Source organism: Mytilus californianus, unplaced genomic scaffold (assembly GCF_021869535.1).
Source record: "Mytilus californianus isolate M0D057914Y unplaced genomic scaffold, xbMytCali1.0.p SCAF_6, whole genome shotgun sequence".
NCBI lineage: Eukaryota > Metazoa > Mollusca > Bivalvia > Mytilida > Mytilidae > Mytilus > Mytilus californianus.
In genome coordinates this window covers 1,586,226-1,607,969 of record NW_026262712.1, presented here as the reverse complement: position 1 = coordinate 1,607,969, position 21,744 = coordinate 1,586,226, and the positions used below count along the sequence as shown (strand labels likewise).

Genomic DNA, 21,744 nt, shown 5'->3' with positions numbered 1-21,744 from the left:
CAGACAATAACTTGTGTTAAAGTGTATGGATCTCTCTGAAATTGTACTGCAAGGTACCATACAACAAAGGGAAGGCTGGGATTGAGTTTGGGGTGATGAATCATAAGGGGGTTCAAAAAAATTGGGGGGGGGGGGGGGATTTTGTTTTTTTTTCCTTTTTTTTTTCTTTTAAAATTTTCCATTTTAAGTTGATTATTTCTGATTTATATTTAAAAGCAAATAATAATGATATGGTAGGAGATACACACCAAACAGGATGTGTAAATTATTATATAATAAGTATTGTGCAATAGCAAGAAATTTTCAATTGCACAGTATTGCACAATAGCAAGAAATCTTCAATTGCACAGTATTGCGCAATAGCAAGAAATTTTCAATTGCACAGTATTGCGCAATAGCAAGAAATATCCAATAGCACAATATTGCGCAATAGCAAGAAATTGTCAATTGTACAGTATTGCGCAATAGCAAGAAATATTTAATTGCACAGTATTGTGCAAAAGAAGATACTTCTTTTAAATTGCTTATTTCTTGACCAATTTCAATGGGGTTTTATTCTTGAATTCTTGGGGTTCTTTAATATGCTGAATCTAACCAAGTAATTAGATTTTTGATTTTTGGGCCCCGTTATCAACTTTGTCCACATTGAGGTCAAAAGGGTCCAAAATTAAACTTTGTTGGATTTCATCAAAAATTGAATTCTTGGGGTTCTTTGATATGCTGAATCTAACCATGTATTTATATTTTGGATATTGGACCATAATAGGTGAATGTCCAATTTAAAATTTTTAATTTCTTAGACCACATTCATTCTGTGTCAGAAACCTATGCTGTGTCAAATATTTAATCACAATCCAAATGCAAAGCTGTATCAAGCTTGAATGTTGTGTCCCTACTTGCCCCAACTGTTCAGGGTTCGACCTCTGCGGTCGTATCAAGCTGCGCCCTGAGGAGCATTTTATTCAAATTCATTAGGTATTTTATTTATAAGAGGTCAATTTTGTATGTTAACGTTGCTCATGTTTTTTCATGTTTTCTTAAGACCCACCCATAAAAGGCTATACTGCTATGATAATATAACAGTTGAAAATCAGATAGCATATATATAAAAGTGTCGTATATAAGTTGCAGCTAAAAATCCTTCAAATACTTTTGATTAAGATTCATAAAACATACATGGATACTAAGTGTATCTCTTTATTATTTTCAAAAGTTCAATGGCGGCTCCCATTTCGTACTACCGTTGGTACAATATGCTGAAAGTAAAGAAATGCTGGTACCGACATTTATATTTTAATAAAAAAGACCACAGGAAGTATACTTAAAAAAAGTCAAAATTAATCAAAAGATAAAATCCCTATCAACTCACTAATGCAAGATTGATCCTATAAATAAAAGTGTCTGTGTAAAACATGTTCAAATAGGCATCAAATCTTGAAGAAAATCATTCAACTTATGTTACCAATTTTGGACGGTAAGCTGCGATCGGATCATATTGTGACACGTGTTTAATCCTGATCAACACTATCAGAGACATATAAAAACCTATAAGCATAAAACTTTTTAAAAAAATCCAAAATATATGCCTCTATAGTCTATATATATATCCAAAAACAAGACAAAATCCATTTTTTCATAACATTTCATTCACTAATGAAATAGGAAATTCATTCTTTTGATACATTTATATTGTTATAGAATTCATATATATATTGAATTCATATATACTGAATTCATATATTTGGGAGTTAACGTATGATTTTAATTTTTTCTAAGGGGGGATGGGGGGATGGAATAAGTCTTTATTGTCATATACATGTAAGTATACATTGAAAATCAACCATATATTTGTGACGAATACAACAGGCTTTTTTATGCTTGTATTTTATTCTAATATAGTCGGGGACGGACCCAGAACCTTGATGTCTGGGGGGGGGGTCACCATGAAACCAAAATTAAATATCTATTTAGAGATGTATGTATGCGTGTGTAATGGTGATGGGGGAAGGGGTGTCAGTTTCTATAGTATCTTTTAATTTTTTGCCATTTCACTCTATTCTTTATTCTTCTGCCAATTGGTCTCTATTATATGCGTCCTTAACATGCATGACATATTTTCCGCTGGACGTGAAGCAACCAACAATCAATTAATCTATTTTTTATATTTCATCACCTCTTTTTTCTGTTATTTATTTTTTATCCCATTATTCTCTTTTCAGTAAACCCCATTCATATCCTCATAAATGGTGACGCATTCATAGCCTCATACATGTACATGTACATGGTAATTGAAACAGGAAAAATATACCATCATATATTACTGTATGCTTGGACTAATAGATAATTGTTTTAGTCCCAGATTATGTTATAAAGTATGTCTTTTAAAAATAAAATAGCATTTCATTGATGATTATATATTAGACAATGCCAATCCAATCCATTTTTTGTGGAAAAGGGGGGAGGGGAGGTTTTTGTTTAACATAGCATTTGTTAGTTTCCTTTGAAAATAAGAGGGAAAAGAAAATACGACATTCAGTCTTAAAACAAATCTTGCATGAACAAAATTTGTGTTGTTGAATAAAGTCAAAAGAAGACAATTTTGAGTATAAAAAATCACAAGAAATGGTAATGTTAGAATTTTGTTATGAAGACATATCCCATATATCGATACTAACATTCTTGGCACTAAACATTTATTTGTAAAATTTGTTTAAAACATGTGCCCTCCTGTGCCCCAGGTAAATCCGCCACTGATAGTAGTATTGTTCATCAGTAGAAAGCAATTATGCTTTGTGAAAAAAAAAGTTTTGTTGTGTGGGAAGAATCATAAAAGTGTTAATTTTCTAAATTCTTTTTGTTAACGTGGATATCGTAGAGAAACTTGGTTTGAATTTTACAATATTGAGTTTCCTATTGAAACATGAATGCGGACTTCAATGAGAACACCTTGATTGAAAGTTTGCAAACATTTCGACCAATGAAATTCATTTGAATATGCAACGTGGACTTCAACGAGAGCACCTAGATGAAACATAGACGTAAAAATAAGTTATTTAAGTGCATCAAAAGGCGTTAGCCAGGACCGACCTTGTGAGGGCTTAATAGCCAGTCAAGGTCGTTAAACCCATCCATTATTATCGCAGACTGAAATTTATCTTATATTTTCCATAATCTATGTTCATTTATTGCAAGAATTCTTTTACGTGCAGACAGCACGATAATTCCTTAACACAATCGTAACCAGGCTTCAATTTTCGTTTGATATTTACTGCTTTTCCACAATTAACGCACGTTATGCACCAGTGACCGGTATTACAATTTACACAGTTTGAAAAGTTCATTAAGCTGTTACTTTATTTACAACTTTTAGCAAGACTAAACTGTTTACTAAATGAATTCAACAAATGTTAACATTATCTATATCAATTTTATTATTTAACAAAAAATATTTTTAATTACAGACTCTTTTAAATGTCGGTATAATTGTAAATGGTTTTTTTTTTTACCGAAAATATAAGATGCATCGATTTAAATTATGTAATAACAATGAATAATTTCTGTTCCTTTTACGATCTTTTCTAAATAACAAGTACAATATAGGAAAACAGAAAAAGAAAAGGTAAATATACAGGAATACATCAATTCTACGCATATAATAATGACAAATTAAAACAGAAATTTAAGTGATCATTTCACCTCACAAATTTGTTTCAATCTATTTATTTTCTATTGATTTAAAAAAAAATATCTTTCACTTCTAGGCTCTTGCCAATGGGCGCAATTACGACCTTCTCATTCTCTTTCCCGTTTTTAATTTTAAGTATTTGTAAGAGACCACACTTACATGCCACAAGTTTTCATATCAGTTAATAATCTTTGAAACAAATATGTGAGATAAAGGGCTACTGCATTTGGAAAAATTAAAATTATGTAATATATCTATCTATTTTATTTTCAACAGATTCACAATTTTTGCAATTTTTAAATCGTGCATCAATATTTCTTAGTTTTTTTAATTTACCTATATGTATTGTTCATTCATTTGTTTTAATTGTGAAGCATGTGACTTTACTAAGTATATTATCTAAAATCGATAAAGGTTGAAAAAAATAAACGATAGATACATCAGGTTGTTTTGCTTGAATGATTTACCTATACAAAGATCAGCTCTCAACAATGTTTAAAATGAATTAATGCCAGACTGAAATAGTTTAACGGGGGCGTGGCCAATTAGTTCTGAAACTAACTTGAATGACCGCAAGGGAATCTATTTGACTGGCGTTAAAATAATTTGATATGGATTAAAAGGCATTAAAAATAATTTTTAATTTTTGTCAATATTTATCTAATGTTTATTTATCTTTTTTAAATAGCCTTAATACCTTTTTGGCCGATCAAGCTAAATTCGGGATACATCAGCATTTTACTCATGTGTCATAGTGGTTGTCAATGAAGCATGTACTAGAATAATAATACCCTCATTATAAGTTAATGAGACAGGCAAAATTTAATGTAAACCAGATATAACTTTATTAGGGCCCCGCCGAATGGCAGACGCCCTTTAGTGATCAGTCTGTCTGTCTGTCCTTCTGTCCGTCCGTCCGTCGGTACGTAACAAATTGTGTCCACTCTATATCTAGAGAACCGTTATGATTTCAAAGTTTATTCTTGACATGTATATTAACCAACACCAGAGGGTGTGTCATAATGTATGTACAAATTCCTAGGTCAAAGGTCAAGGTCAAAAACTTTGGTTTCAGTTAACAACCCCATGTCCCATGGTAAAGATCGTGTCTGCTCTCTAGCTTGAGAACTGTTATGATTTCAAAGTTTATACTTGGCCTGTATATTAACCAACACCAGAGGGTGTGTCATAATGTATGTACAACTTCCTAGGTCAAAGGTCAAGGTCAAAAACTTTGGTTTCGGTTGTTAACCACATGTCCTATGGTAAAGATCGTGTCCACTCTCTATCTTGAGAACTGTTATGATTTCAAAGTTTATACTTAGCATGTATATTAACCAACACCAGAGGGTGTGTCATAATGAATGTACAACTTCCTAGGTCAAAGGTCAAGTTAAAAAACTTTGGTTTCAGTTGACAACCCCATGTCCTATGGTAAAGATCGTGTCCACTCTCTATTTTGAGAACTGTTATGATTTTAAAGTTTATACTTGACATGTATATAAGCCAACACCAGATGGTGTGTCATAATTTATGTACAAATTCCTAGGTCAAAGTTCAAGGTCAAAAACTTTGCTTTCAGTTGACAACCCCATGTCCTATGGTAAAGATTGTGTTGCTCTATATTTTGAGAACCGTTATGATTTCAGAGTTTATACTTGACATGTATATAAACCAACACCATAGGGTGTGTCATACTTTATGTACAACCTTCCTAGGTCAAAGTTCAAGGTCAAAAACTTTGGTTTTAGTTGACAACCCCATGTCTTATGGTAAAGATACAATTTTTTTAACGCACATTATTCACAGCGGGCCCACAGAGATGGCTCCCATCTCAATGATATCTAGTTATTTCAGTATGTTTGGTTTTAATGTAATAATTTACATACTACACTAATTAGGGCCCCACCTAGTGATGGGTCGCCCTATAGTGATCAGTCTGTCCGTCCGTCCGTAACAAATTGTGTCCACTCTATATCTAGAGAACCGTTACAATTTCATACTTTATACTTGACATGTATATTAACCAGAGGGTGTGTCATAATGTTTGTACAACTACCTAGGTCAAAGTTCAAGGTCAAAAACTTGAGTTTCAGTTGACAACCCCATGTCCTATGGTAAAGATCGTGTCCACTCTATATCTTGAGAACCGTTATGATTTCAAAGTTTATACTTGACATGTATATTAACCAACACCAGAGGATGTGTCATAATGTATGTACAACATCCTAGGTCAAAAGTCAAGGTTAAAAACTTTGGTTTCAGTTGACAACTCCATGTCCTATGGTAAAGATACAAATTTTTTACCACACATTATTTCAGCGGGGCCCACAGAGATGGCTCCCATCTCAATGATGTCTAGTTTATTCATGTTTTTAAACAGTAAAATCTCAAGTATTGTTCATGTAGCTCTTTTTTATGTCACTTCATATTTGTTGTTGGTTTAGGTTGACTGGTTTTATGTCAAGTATATGTAAATAAAACCATAATCTACATTGTATAGGTAAAATTGTACTGTACAACAATTGCCTATTTTTTTAAAGAAGATGTATATTTGTATGATTGATAAAAGAGTTTTGATTGTATTTCAGGGTGAGACTCCTTATGATCTGGTAACAATAAAAAGCTATGAAGATGAAGAAGAAAAAAGGAAGAAGAAAGAAGTGATGGACCTCCTAAAGGTAAATATTCTGTCTAAATTAAAAAGAGATATTCACAAATGTGTCACAGATTGTTAGAGACACAACAGACTTGGTACAAAGAAGTTACAATAATACAGTTGCCTTTAGTTGTCAATGTCACTGTAATATTTGTTGTCAGTTAACAATGTTAGTTAATAAATCCAAACTTGTTGCCTAATATATGTATAGATGTTGGCATATGTGAAGGGCAAATGTTTGAAATAAGTGTGCTCATCTGTTGAATGTCTTTTTAGTCCCCTACCAACGAAGTCGAAGGGGACTTTAGGTTTGCACTCTGTCTGTCTGTCTGTCCGTCAATCTGGCATAACACTTTTTTTCTTCGTGCTAGAAGACATTGATTTAATATTTGATGTATTGTTTTATCATGATAAGTTACAGATGAAGTTTGAATTTTGTTCCGGTCTGATGATTTTGTGCAGAGTTATGGTCCTTGGACTTAGAAAAATCACTAAAATAATCAGTTTTCCATGCTTTAAGATATTGACTTGATATTTGTTGTATAGTTTACACCATGACAAGTTATAGAGCAAGTTAGCATTTTGTTCCAGTACAATGAATTTTTAATTGTAAGTGAACTATGTATTGCATACAATACTCTCAGAATGTTTTTTTTTTTTTTTTTGGTCATCAGCTTGCTGTCTCTTTGGTATATACATCTCATCATCTCCTTTTATCTATACATAATACTTATAAATCTCTGTGTGGAAAAGTTGATTTACATGTTTATGTAAATAGAATAAGAATAAGAATATTTTATTTTCCATTGAAAGGGCCCTATAACATGCATATGTGTATAAAGAGCTTTTATCACATTACATACAAATGCATAAGATAAGACTTATATCTGATTTTTAGGTTATTGCCCCTGAATTGATGATTTTAAGGAAATTTTGCAGTTTTCGATTATTATCTTGAATATTATTATAGATAAAATAAACTGTAAACAGCAAAAATGTTCAGCAAAGTAAGATCTACAAACAAGTTTATATGACCAAAATTGTCAATTGACCCCTTAAGGAGTTATTGCCCTGTAAAGACAATTTTTCATAATTTGTTCATCTTGTTTGCATACTTTAAAAAATCTTCTCCTTTGAAACTGATGAATTAATTTCAGCCAAACTTGGGCTGAATGAGTTTCAGAGTATCTAGTATACATTTTGTATTTTATTTCCTTGTACGTCAAGAAAAATAGCCACTATGGCTAAAATGGAACATAAGGGTAAAATGCATTTTTTTGCTTTGAAGAAAATATGACGGATACAAAGAACATATTTAAATGACATTTTTTAACCACTCATTAATATATATTGAAAAGCAAAAATAGTCATTGATGAAAGATTTAAGCAAAAAAATTACAGGTGAGCGATTCAGGCTCTTTTTTTTTTTTTAACTTTTGATTTTTTTATTTCCAACAATTACAACATATACATGACATACATACAATATGATACATATAAGATATATACAATGTCATTATTATAAATACATCTTAATTGGAAATATTTTACATTTTCTATTGAAAAGATAAAAAAAAAAAAATATATAAAAATTAATAAATAAATAAATAAATAAATAAATAATGATAATTAACAGATTGGAGTTAAGAGTAAAGAAGAAGGGAAAAAAAATTAATAAAAAAAATAAAAAACAAAAGGATTATCCAGTGTTACATCCCTATCTATATTTTAAATATCAAATATTTATGTTGAAAAATATTTGCAAAATTAGCTAGACATATTTCTTTCTAACAGCCATCAACACAGATCAAGTACATAACATGACAATAATATTTTCTTTAAAATAGATTATAAATAAATAGTCATAAGTTATTGTAACAAAAATAGACATTAGCTGGTATTCAATAAAAGTTTTTCAAAAACATTCCATACATTGTCAAATTCAGTTATCTTTTTATTTTTTACAGCTATCATACTCTCTGATTTATACATATCTTTCAGCTTTATTATAGCTGCTTGCAATGAGAGATTCTTTTCAAAGCATCTAGAATTATACATATATTGTTTAATATAAAGAAAAATCATGTTGTATGGGTTGTTGGGAATATCTTGGATAAGTCTACAAAAAGAAAGTTTAATTTATTCATTGGGAGACTTATTCCACCAGAAAGGTCCGAGTACACAGTTATTTCGTAGTGCATTTCTTTTAGACAATAAATGAAAATAAAAAAAATCCCACCTGCGCTTTCTCAATAATATTTTTACAGTGTGTTGTACTACTTTTGGGACAAATTATATCAAAATTATAGAAAACTTCATCGGCTCTAACTCAAAATATGGACAATTCTATGTTAAGGGGGTCTTGAAATCTTTTGATAGCTTCCGAAGTGCTAATTTTTAACCTTTTTCAGCTGGACCAAATCACTACTTTACTTTACAATTCATGACCCAAATTTTTTTACAGTGTAATTTCATCCCCCTACTTGCTATTTGAGGCATAAAACATGAAGGAATACATTTGGAAGGGGTACTAAAAAAATTGGCAAGCAACACACTGTCCACACTAGGGACTTTATTCGTGGACAACGAAAATCAAAGGACGATAACTGTGTACTCGGACCTAATAGGATAGAAAAATTTGACCAATCTTAATAAAACTTGGTATGACTAAAGCTTAATAAATTATGAGACTGCTGACAAAGTTTCATGGCAATAGGATATATATTATAGACAATATGATAAATTCTATATTCAACTTCGCGTGTTAAATTTTGACGTTTAAATTGAAAAATTTCAACTATCAACATTTGGGGCTTTAAAAATTAAAATATTGCAAAAAATTACATTTTAAAGGCCTTAATATATGACATATTATGTATTTAAAGCAATAGAATACTCATTTGATTTATCAGACTTATCACAATTATTTAAAAGTCAAATTTATATGAGCCTGTGCCAAAAAATGGATGTTTTCCAATGAAGGGGGCCTTACATGAAGATGTATTATTTTCCAGCAATTTTAAATTTGTGGAGTTTTTTGGTTATAAATAATCCTTACATATGTATTAAATGTACTTTAAATGGAAAGAAAAATTACAAGTAGCATACCATATTAGTATAAAAGGGTCTTAAGCCAAGTAAGACTGAAAATAATTTAGGGTCAATTTAGGCCGTAGCACATATTTACATTTAAAAATGCATACTGAAGCTATAGGAAATAAAAATTTGTGTCTTTTTTATAATTTCTATACTCAGGTTACATGATACAATAAATCTGAGCATAAAAGGACTCTTGCATTCAACTTTTTTTGCAGACAGTATGGTCTGATACAAAGATTTTTCACTTTTTAGTGAAAAACTTGCATGCAATTTTAGCCTCAGCAGGCTTATATTTGAACCACTTGCTATTTAACATAAGAAAAGAAAGATACTATGTGAAATGAAACAGGTACAAAAGACATTGTGAAGCGCTTTTAATACAAATTTAGTGAAATCTTTATTATGGACTTCAACTTTTATGTACCTAGGTCCTCACATTTAACTTGATCCAAACAGGCCGTTACACGAGGGTCATTTATACAACACATTTTGCACATATTGTCTGAGATAATCTTATTTTCTGTAGATTCAGAGTTCACAAATGAGTAATACAACTGGGTTAAAGCATAGAAACACAAATATTGACACAGGAAAACCTGTCACATAGAAAGTCAGAATGCCACTTATGCATCAAAATTGAAAAAGCTTTGAAATGCTTATTTTGACCATATAATGCCAAAATGGGTAATTTTTGCAGAATTTCTATCAAATAAAAGTTTAAATCCTTTAGTTTCATGCTATCTGACAAATTGACACCATTAAATCATTCAGGGAAGTTGCCAAAGTACAGATTCTATATTTACTGATTTGGCCTCTTAGGTCCGAGTACACAGTTATTTCGTAGTGCATTTCTTTTAGACAATAAATGAAAATAAAAAAAATCCCACCTGCGCTTTCTCAATAATATTTTTACAGTGTGTTGTACTACTTTTGGGACAAATTATATCAAAATTATAGAAAACTTCATCGGCTCTAACTCAAAATATGGACAATTCCAGACTACACGAATGAATTTTATTTTTACAGGACATTCGGTCTGGTAAACAACCTAGCTTTACCAGACCGAATGAAATTTTACCTGACCAATTTTTTTTACATCTAATTGTATATTATCCGACAAAATACAACAATCTTATGACTTATTGTGCCCTACTCCTCTCCAAAATGCACAAAAACAAAATCATGTGACAAAGAGTGTATACATGTATTTTGATGAAAGTTGTGCACAATTGCTTGAATGCATTTCAGTGATAAAGAAAAGTGATGTCATATTTTATTGGATTTTGACATGAAAATTATTTGTGAACTAAAAATTTTGAGTTTCTGTATAAAATATTTCCTGTATCTTCTTTCATTTTCATATATCTTTTGGTTTTCAATTCTAGTGTTTATATTTCATAGCTGTATTTTGTGAACCTGCTTGGATTTTTTTTATGTTTCTATTGTATTTGATCGGCAAACCCGGAAATTGACCTTATCCGTTCCCGGAATCTGATCCGGTATTGTTTATATTTCCGGTTGATGGCAGCCATTGTTGTTTTTGTCAGTCAGATATGTTTTTACTCGGATTTACACATTACTTGTATGCGATTTTCGGCATAAAGCTAGCGGTTGAACAAAATAAACATCGCTGTCATGAATAATAAAGATGAGAATGAATTTTGAGATCGTTTGGGAATTTGGTCCCAAAATTGGGAAAAATGTAGGGTTTTTAAAAAAATCCACGAAAAATATAACACCGGACATTCGGACCGGAATTTAACAAAATTTTACCAGACCGATCCATTATTCACCGGATTTGTCCGACGGTCCGACGTATTTTGTGTAGTCTGCAATTCTATGTTAAGGGGGTCTTGAAATCTTTTGATAGCTTCCGAAGTGCTAATTTTTAACCTTTTTCAGCTGGACCAAATCACTACTTTACTTTACAATTCATGACCCAAATTTTTTTACAGTGTAATTTCATCCCCCTACTTACTATTTGAGGCATAAAACATGAAGGAATACATTTGGAAGGGGTACTAAAAAAATTGGCAAGCAACACACTGTCCACACTAGGGACTTTATTCGTGGACAACGAAAATCAAAGGACGATAACTGTGTACTCGGACCAGAAAGGAACCAGTTATCAATATCCTGTAAAAAATTTTGTACAGTATTGCAATTCCAAAATAGGTGTTCTATAGACTCGTTCTCTGATTTACAAAATGTACATAAAGGATCATCGGTCAATTTTATTTTAACTAAATACTGATTTGTTGCAATAATGCAATGGTTAATCATATATTGCAACCACTGTAATTTACTATTTTTTGTAACAGCAAAAGGCAGTCTGAAAATCTTTTTCCAGTTCAGATTCTGTTCACCTAATATTTTAACCCACTTAAGCTGTCCAGTAGGAGTAACATTATTTCTTGTCAGTACAGAATACATATCTTTTGATCCTTTACAATGTTTTAAAAATACTTGCAGACATGATGGTATAAAAGGACAAAATAATTTGTAAGATCCTTTAGTGAAAGATTTTGATGCCCCTTTCACTGCAGAAATAACACTGTTAAATTTAAGAAAATCTGTGTTAATGTTATAGTTTTGCTTAAATTGGTCAAATGAAATATATGATCCATCTTGGTCAACTATATCATTTACAAATCTAATACCACTTTTGAACCATTCTTGATAAATTACTGATTTATGACCAATCTTAATAATATTATTTAGCCATAGTGGATTTGATAAAAATGAATCATAAGTCAAGTTTCTTTCTTTTTGAATAATCATTTCCCAGGATCTTAGTACATCTTTCCAAAAATGGTTGTTAACTGTCATATAAAGTTGTCTAATATAATCAACACCACAACTAAACAACTTTCTTTTATCTATATTTGACATGAAAATATTTTGCCATTTACTATCTCTCTGCAAAATCCTTCTAATCCATGTTGATTTAAGGGCTGTAATGAACATATTCAAATCAAGCATTTTCAAACCTCCCTCCAAAGAATCTTTGATTAGGATATCCTTCTTAACTCTATGTATAGGTGAGTTCCATATGTATGTATAAATAAGTTCATTTATTCTCTTAACAATATCATCTGAGGGGTTTGGCAGAGAGATAATGAGATGGTTTACAATAGACAAGACTAGAGTTTTAATCACAGTTATTCTACCTATTACAGTTAGATTCCTTTTAGACCATTGATTTAAAGTATTTTTAATCTGTACAATTCTTTCAGAATAATTTATCTTAACAATTTTTTCAAGATCTACATCAAAATTGATTCCTAGTAATTTAAAAGTAGTTTCACCCCAAGACAGATTTCTGTTAGGACATAATGTATCTGTACTATATTTTTTGCTCCCAAACCAAATAACTTGTGTTTTTGTGAAGTTAATATTCAGATATTTTTGCAAACCAGTCCAATTCTAATAGTGATTCTTGCAGAGATTTTTCACTCCCATCCAAAATCAAAGAGGTGTCATCAGCAAATTGTGACAATTTATGCTCAACCCGTGTGACCTTTATACCACTAATGTCACTATTTCCCCTTATTTTCAATGCCAGAATCTCAACACATAAAATAAAAAGATATGGAGACAGGGGGTCCCCTTGTCTACAACCTCTACCAATAGTAAAAAAATCTGAAAGGTTCCCCCCCTGGATGACAGCAGAGTTGATATTATTGTTAAAACTTTAACCCAATTAATGATAGATTAGTCAAAATCGAAAAATTTCAAAACATTTATCAAAAAGTCCCATGATATGGAATCGAAAGCTTTTTCAAAATCAATCAATAGTAATAACCCTGGTATTTCATGTTCCTCTGTGTACTGTAATATATCATAAATGAGTCTTATATTTTCCCCAATATACCTACCACTAATAAAACCAGTCTGATCAAAATTTATCAATTTATCGAGGACACTCTTAAATCTGTTTGCAATAGCTGCTGATCCAATGTTATACACAGTATTCAGTAAAGATATTGGGCGCCAGTTTTTTAAAAAGTGGCGGGGTTTATTTCCTTTCGGTAAACAAGTAATAATCTCTTGTTTTTGTGTAACAGATAGTTCCCCTGTTTTTGCACCATAATTTAAAGAATTTACAATAAAAATTTGAAGATCCTTCCAAAAAAATTTATAGAACTCTGCTGAAAAACCATCCGTTCCAGGAGTTTTGTTGTTTTTCATTTTTTTCAATGCTTCTCCAGCTTCTTTAACAGTAATTATACCTTCCAAGCTTTCTTTTTCCTGAGATGAAAGTATAGGAACACTTAAGTTTTTTAAGTCTTTTTTCAGATCGCTTAAAGTACTTTTAGTATCCCTTTTTTTATAAAGATTGTCATAAAAATATTTAACTTCATTCAAAATATCTTTTTGTTTTGTTATAATTTCACCATTTTCTTTCTTTACTTTAGGAATAATTTTGCTCATAAAATTTCGTGATTCTAAGCCACAGAAATAATTAGTAGGTTTTTCCCCTTCCTGTATCCATTGGACACGGGATCTTACTAGTTTCCCTTTTAATTTTTGTGATTGTAAATTTTCAAGCTCATGTTTTTTTGCTTCTAATTCGTTAATGGAATGTTCATCAACTCTTTCCTCTAATTGAGTTACTTCATTTCGAAGATTTATTTCCCTTTTCTTGTCTTGCTTTTTTTTAAAGCTTGAATATGAAATTGTCTTCCCCCTAATTTCCATTAGAAGAGTCTCAAGCAAAAGCTGACAGTTAATTCTAAAATGAATGTCTGTTTTATCTATTTTGTCAATATTTTCCATATTATAGACTAAAGCACAATATTGTTTTTTCACTTCCTGTATTTTTTGCTTAATAGTATTTATGTAGTCTATATCATATAATAAAGAGTTGTTAAACTTCCACAAACCTTTTCCCCTAATGAAAGGGTTAAATTCTAAATCTAGCAAAATCATAGAGTGGTCTGACCGGTAGCTTGGAAGTACATTACAATTTTTTAGACTGTTTAAAAAGTTTTTAGTGAGAAGAAAAAAGTCTTATCTAGCCTGTTTAAAAGGATTTCTCTTCCTCCAAGTGTATCGCTGTACATCTGGAAAAAGTTCTCTATATGGGTCCGTCAAATTTCTTTCTTCAATAAATTCAAGAACTTTTTCCCTAGCTTTCGGATTGTTAATATTCACATAGTTGCAATAATCTATACATGGGTTTTGGACAAGATTAAGATCACCACAAATAACAAAGTATTCATTTTCAAAATCATCAATAATAGACATAATATTGGAAAAAAAATCTGGATTGTCTGTATTTGGTCCGTATAGACATACAAGAGTTATCTTTCTATTTTCTACAAGAATATCTAAAATTAAATAGTTTCCATTTATATCTTTTTTTTCTTTCAACACTTTGCATTCAAAATTATTATTGAACAAAATAGCTACACCTCTAGAGTTTGAGCTAACAAATGAAAAGTAACACTCATAACCCCACATAGATCTCACTATGTTTTCTATATCATTTGTAAAATGAATATCCTGAATACAATATATATTACAGTTATTTGACTTCAGCATATCAAATACGTCTTTTCTTTTTAATGTGTTCCGAAGGCCTTGACAATTAACAGACAAAATCTTTAATGAACTCATTGATCATAAAATGTTTGCATCCAAATTACATCAAGTAGTTGAATGAAATAAAAATAATTTTCCAATAATGATGTAAACACAGAAAAGTTATTAGAATGGGGATGTCAAACAGGATAATTTTCAAAGGAGTGTTTAAAAATAAATGAAAAAAAAAGAACAATAAATGAGAAAAAGTTTTAAAAAATATTCAATGGATTGAATATGACAATTGTGATAAAGCATTTTCATAATTATGAACAATGTTTCACAATTTTTCAGTTTATACAGAATAATATCTTTACATTAACATTTGCCATAAGTGTCACTCATAATTGTAAGTGTGAGTAGTATATATTTACATGTTCAATTATAAGAATAATAGGAATTAGTGACTCAAGGGAGATAACAAAAAATACAAGTTAAGTCACCTTAAACATTATAAATGTCATGATTGTATACTCTAGTTCTAAGTATACTAATTTTACCATAAAGTTTCTATATAATATAAATTGTCATCAATATTTCTTATTATTATAAAATAGTAAGGTATAAACATATTCTATGACAGAAATAATTGGACATATTGATTCAAGGGAGATAAAAAAAACAAAAAAAAACAAAAAAGCATTGAGTCACTTTCAATATAAGTAGTTAAATTATTTCTTATTTCTAGATATAAATTTGTATAATTTTATAGTTACTAGTTCAGAGATGTCAAAATGAGTACTTGTAAAAACATTTTTTATTAATTTCAGTTAAAAACAAGAATTTCAAAACATTTTGTCTATTTTCTGTGTTGTAACCTTGTCCTTATATTATCAAATAAGTTAAACTTCAGTTGTAAACCATCTTCCAATCTACCATATACTCCAGAATTGTAAAACCATACAGATCCAAAACAGTTCATGTCTCTCAGTTTACTAATAAGCTGCATGTTTCTCCAGGTAACGTCGTCCCTTATGCGTACACTGTTATTCAAGTTTTTTCTATTTACCATCACTTTTCTTTTAACATCACTATTGAATAGTCTTACAATCATTAGTTTTGGTCCAGGTTTGTCTGATGGCAAGCGGTGAATTGCAACAACATCCCGCTCTTCTAGGTGTACGTTAAGATCCCTTTTCACAATTTCTATAAAGTCTAAGCGCAAATTCTGATCCTCACGTCTGGGAAAGTTCATGACTTTGATGTTGTTTTTCCTCGAGTATTGCTCATTATAGTTGGCACTAGTTATTGCCTCTTGGTTCATTCTGGTTGAATCCTCTAAGCCTTTTTTGGTTTTTGATAACTACATCTCTGGTTTGGTCAATTTGTTTTCTGAGTTCTTCATTCTCTATTGACAAGGCTTCAAACTTGTTTTGCATCTCTTGCATTTCTTTCTGTACTACTGCTAATTTAGTGTTAAGTTTCTTATCCATAGTTGATTCAAATCTTTGAAAAAGTTTGGTCACAATAGAGGTAACAATTATTTCCAAATCATGGGTTCTTACAAGATCTTTTGTTAGTATGTCAAGATCATCTTTTTTAGTTATCCCCTGAAGGTTTGTTTTGATTTCATCAAGGTCCTTTTGTAGACTATTTAATCCACTAGTATCCATACTATTGTCTGACTCACTAGACAACTCTGAATGAGTTCTCTTTGGTAATTTAGGTTGTGTTCTGGCTTTTGTTTTATCTAAATCCCTTCTGGCTGACAATAGTGTTTGAACAGTATTAGTGTTAGTAGATTTCTTTTCCTTAGGATTTTGTCCAGTTTTATTACTTGGTAAAGAATTGCCTCCAGGCATAATGTTGTTAGACAATATAACTGCTCACAACAGAAAATCAATAATTCAATTCTAAAAATCCAAATGGAAATTCTTTAGAAGCTCATAGGTAAGTAGTTCCACATCAAATTTCTTCAAAACATATATATTAAGAATCCAAATTCACTTCTTCATCATTTGGTATTAGTTTTAATTACTGGCACCTTGAAAAAATAACTAAATTCTGCAAAAACTAAGGGGCTGATTTTTATGGTGTTGACAGCTCGGCGGCCATATTTAATCCTTCAGGCTCTTGAGAGCTTCTAGTTTTTTTAGGAGTTATGCACCTTTGCACTTATTGGCCTCAATATACTACTGCAACAGTTTGCCATCGCAACTCCTCTGAAACTACACAACAGAATTTCATGAAATTTTGTAGATAATAAGGACATACTATGTAGATGTGCATATCAACAGGAAATTATGATTCAATTTTTTTTCTAGGAATTATGCCCCTTTGAACTTATTGGCCTCAATATACTACAGTCCGTCAGTCCTGTTTTTGTCATCGCAACTCCTCTGAAACCACACAACAGAATTTTATGAAACTTTGTAGATAATAAGGACATATGTAGACGTGCATATTGACAGGAAATTGTGATTCAATTTTTTTTCTAGGAGTTATGCCCATTTGCACTTATATTTTTATTGGCTTCAATATACTACTGAAACAGTTTGTCATCACAACTCCTCTGAAACTACACAACAGAATTTTATGAAACTTTGTAGATAATAAGGACATACTATGTAGATGTGCATATCGACAGGAAATTATGATTCAATTTTTTTCGAGGAGTTATGCCCCTTTGAACTTATTGGCCTCAATATATATACTACAGTCCGTCAGTCCTGTTCTTGTCATCGCAACTCCTCTGAAACCACACAACAGAATTTCCTGAAACTTTGTTGATAATAAGGACATACTATGTAGATGTGCATATTGATAACACAGTTATACAGACTTTTTTTCTATACACCTTCAGATTTTGTGCTGATTTTTGATATGTGAGACTACCATGGTGAGTTACAGATCAAGTTTATGTTTCGTTCCGCTATACTGATTTTCATGTCGTTTCAACACATCTTGTTAGATCTGCAGTACATCCACTTCCTGTTTGCTGATAGTTTGAAATTTGATTACTCATTCATCAAGGAAATTTTTCTTCAAACTAGTATTGGTCTTGAGAGCTGATTACTATCCATGCATGTTTGTGTCCACATGTGTTGTTGAAATTGCAGATTTTTCAACTTTTTGAGACGAGGCCATTCGTGTTGTTCCGACACATCTAGTTTAAAAGAGTTATGCCCCTTGGATATATTAGATTTATGGAAAATGGCCTCGTTAGCACTCCCACGGGTAAATTCTTGCCATATTTTTATAAAACTTATACTATAGGTTAATATCAGCAATATCAATTATTTTTTGGAAAATGACGCTGTCAAAGCGTCAATTTTACTATACCATTGACCAGATTTCATTTTATAGCGTCCGGTCTCTTCCAAGCCGCCTTCCTAACTCGGTATCGTATTTTACATACCTATATGTCCTGTACAGAATTTCATTCTTCACCTATCCATATGGTTATTGTTATTAAATGGTATTTTGAGCTATCCCTTTGGTGTTTTTGTCGAGCCTGCGACTTTTGTCGCAGAAAGATCGACATAGGGATAGTGATCCGGCGGCGGCGGCGTTAGCTAACTTCTTAAAAGCTTTATATTTTAGAAGCTAGAAGACCTGGATGCTTCATACTTTGTATATAGATGCCTTATGTTACGAAGTTTCCGTCTGTCATATGTCCATTGTCCTTGACCTCATTTTCATGGTTCAGTGACTACTTGAAAAAAAAGTCAACATTTTTTGTAATGTTAATTTCTTTCTTATTATGAGTAAAAGGATAACTATATTTAGTATGTGCTTACCTTGCAAGGTCCTCATGCCCGTCAGACAATTTTCATTTGACCTTGACCTCATTTCATGGATCAGTGAACAAGGTTAAGTTTTCCTGGTCAAGTTCATTTATCAGATACTATAAGCAGTAGGTATACTATATTTGGTATATGGAATGATTGTAAGGTGTACATGTCCAACTGGTAGGTGTCATCTGACCTTGACCTCATTTTCATGGTTCAGTGGTCAAAGTTAAGTTTTTGAGTTTTGGTCTTTTTTTCTAATACTATATGCAATAGGTCAACTATAAATGGTGTATGGAAATATTTTATGATGTACATGTCCGTCTCACAGGTTTTATTTGACCTTGACCTCATTTTCACGGTTCATTTCTCAGTGTTAAGTTTTTGTGTTTTTGTCTGTTTTTCTTCAACTATAAGCAATAGATCAACTATATTTGATGTAGGGAAGGATTGTAAGGTGTATATATCGGTCTGGCAGGTATCATCTGACCTTGACCTCATTTTCATGATTCATTGGTCAATGTTAAGTTTTCATGGTTAAGTTTGTTTCTTAGATACTATAAGCAATAGGTCAACTATATTTAATGCCTAAATTGATTGTAAGGTGTACATGTCTGTCTGGCATGGTTCATCTGACCTTGACCTCATTTTCATGGTTCATTGGTCAATGTTAAGTTTTCTTGTTTAAGACTGTTTCTTAGAAACAATAAGCAATAGGTCAACTATGTTTGGTTTATTGAATGGTTGTAAGGTGTACATGTATTTCTCGTTTGGTTTATCTGACCTTGACTTCATTTTCTTGGATCATGTTAAGTTTATGTGTTACTTGTAGTAAAGCTTTGTATTTAGGACTATCAACATAAAATCAATGGTTAGTAAAGAAGACGAGACATTTCAGCGTGTGCACTCTTGTTTCATATTTATATGAGCTTTCACTTTTATGTGCGTGACTTTATAATCTGTAAAAAATCAAATTATAAATAGATCCGTATTGTTATGGTTTTGGACTTTTTACATACCAATGATATCGCTAGAAAATAGTTTACCTTTCTTGTCAGCTGAACTTTGAAACCATTCGAAAAATAATAATTGGAATCATCTTGAAATCATACGAAAGATATTGGTCTTTATTAAGATTTAAGAAGTTTTTAAGAATGATACAGTAATATCCACGCGGTGCGTATGGATTTGTTTACAGCAGACATAATATAGGTCAAATATCGCAGGGGCCAGTTCTGTTAAAGAATAAAATGGCGATAATTGCAGAAAGACTTTATTTCTTTCTGGATTTCTTCACTTTAAAAATTATAAGATGCAGAAACTTTATGAAAGGAGTAGGCAGTGCTCAATGAATCATACCAAAAGTATTTAAGGAAAGTTATACCCTTTCTCTGACAACGTGGTCTCGTCCATTTTTGAAACATTACGATTATTTCATTACTTTTTCGAGTTAACAACTAAACTATTGAACCTGTATTGTTTTGAGAAAAGCATTCCCGTTGTCCAGGTGTTCATTACAAGCCCATATTTTACGATTACCTTGCATCGCTATTTTCAGAATCAGATACGAAAATTTCTTGAAAAAAAAATATTGAGATTTGCCATCCACTTTTCAATAACTATTAATTAAATATTAATTTAAAATCAAAGTTAACTGTGGATGGCTTGTATAAGGATTAGCATTTAATGATTCCTAGAGGTACAACAAAATGTGTAAACAGGAAGTTGTGAAGGGAGACAATTTCATTGGGCAAAATTTAAAGTGCTAAAACAAGTATTGTCAAATCTTGTAAAATATTTCTGGTGGCAATGATTCACATATTCATAAAATAACCAAACACAACTTTTAAAGGTGGTTGTAATGTTTCAATTGGGAAACATTTATTTATTGATAATCCACCTTTAATAATAAAAAAAAACTTTAAAAAATGAAGATTTCTATCATATTCATCTTGGAATATCAAATGTGTTAGCATATTTTAAACATGCATAAAAATAACATTTCAGTACTTATGGAAAGAGTTATTCCATTTCTTCCTTTGATATTAAAGGATATACTTATTTTAATTGCAAAATTGTAATTTGATAAATGTAAATAAAAATTATTGCAGAAATTCAAATTTTGTCATTGTAAACCTTCTTAAATATGTGTAAGTAAATTATGAAGCTGTAAAGGATATATAACTAGTTTATAAGTCAAACAACCGAAAGTCAGAAAAAAAGATATACCTACTGTGCTACATTTGGGGTGGTAATAAAATCAAATTATTTAAGTTATCGAGGCATTTTAATTTTTAAAGTTTAATTAATAATTGAAATGTCACTTATTTGCATTTCAGTTAATGCACATGGCACATGTATAAAAAATCCAGGGTCTTTGTCTTTTCAATATAATAAAAATAACGTGGTAGTTATAAATAAATGTAACACCAAGTCACAAACATGAAACTTAAGGTGAATCAATCTTAAATCGGGCGCTAATACCACAGCGCTATAAAAAAATCCTGGGGAGAACACTGGATTGTATTGCTTCAGAGTTATATGATACACCTTGCCTAAGAAAAAGGTCTTGCTAGATCATTTTAAAAAAAATGAGGCTATAATGATGTAAAGTGACTTATAACTGCCAACAGCCACATTATTTAGACTCTGGTGGATAGTTATCAGACTGTTATCTCATTGGCAATCATGTTACCACATCTCCTTATTTTAGTATGGGTTAATTATTTGAAATAAATGACTCACAAACATTTAAATCATTTGAAAAAAGATAATTCTGCAATAATTTATGTTGTCATTTAAAGATTTCAGTTTATATATATGTAAATATCAACAATGAAATTTGGTTGTATAAATGGTGTCACTATATTTGTAATTGTCAAACTAGTTTAACAATACTATTGTCTAAATCTACAGAATTTGATCATCCTTTAAGTAACAGAAATAACAATGTCACTAAGTCACTTATAACTTATCTCTTAAAT

The 21,744-nt window shown here is 31.1% G+C and overlaps 1 protein-coding gene across 7 annotated transcripts in view; it reads left to right on the top strand.

The window, feature by feature from the left end:
* Positions 1–21,744, top strand: part of LOC127705231 (uncharacterized) — a 180,571-nt gene that overhangs the window by 74,025 nt on the left and 84,802 nt on the right. For all 7 annotated transcript variants that reach the window (XM_052209554.1, XM_052209556.1, XM_052209552.1 and 4 more), the window contains one exon: positions 6,277–6,366. In XM_052209554.1, the coding sequence (XP_052065514.1) occupies positions 6,277–6,366 (90 nt within the window). The remainder of the gene's footprint in view (positions 1–6,276; positions 6,367–21,744) is intronic.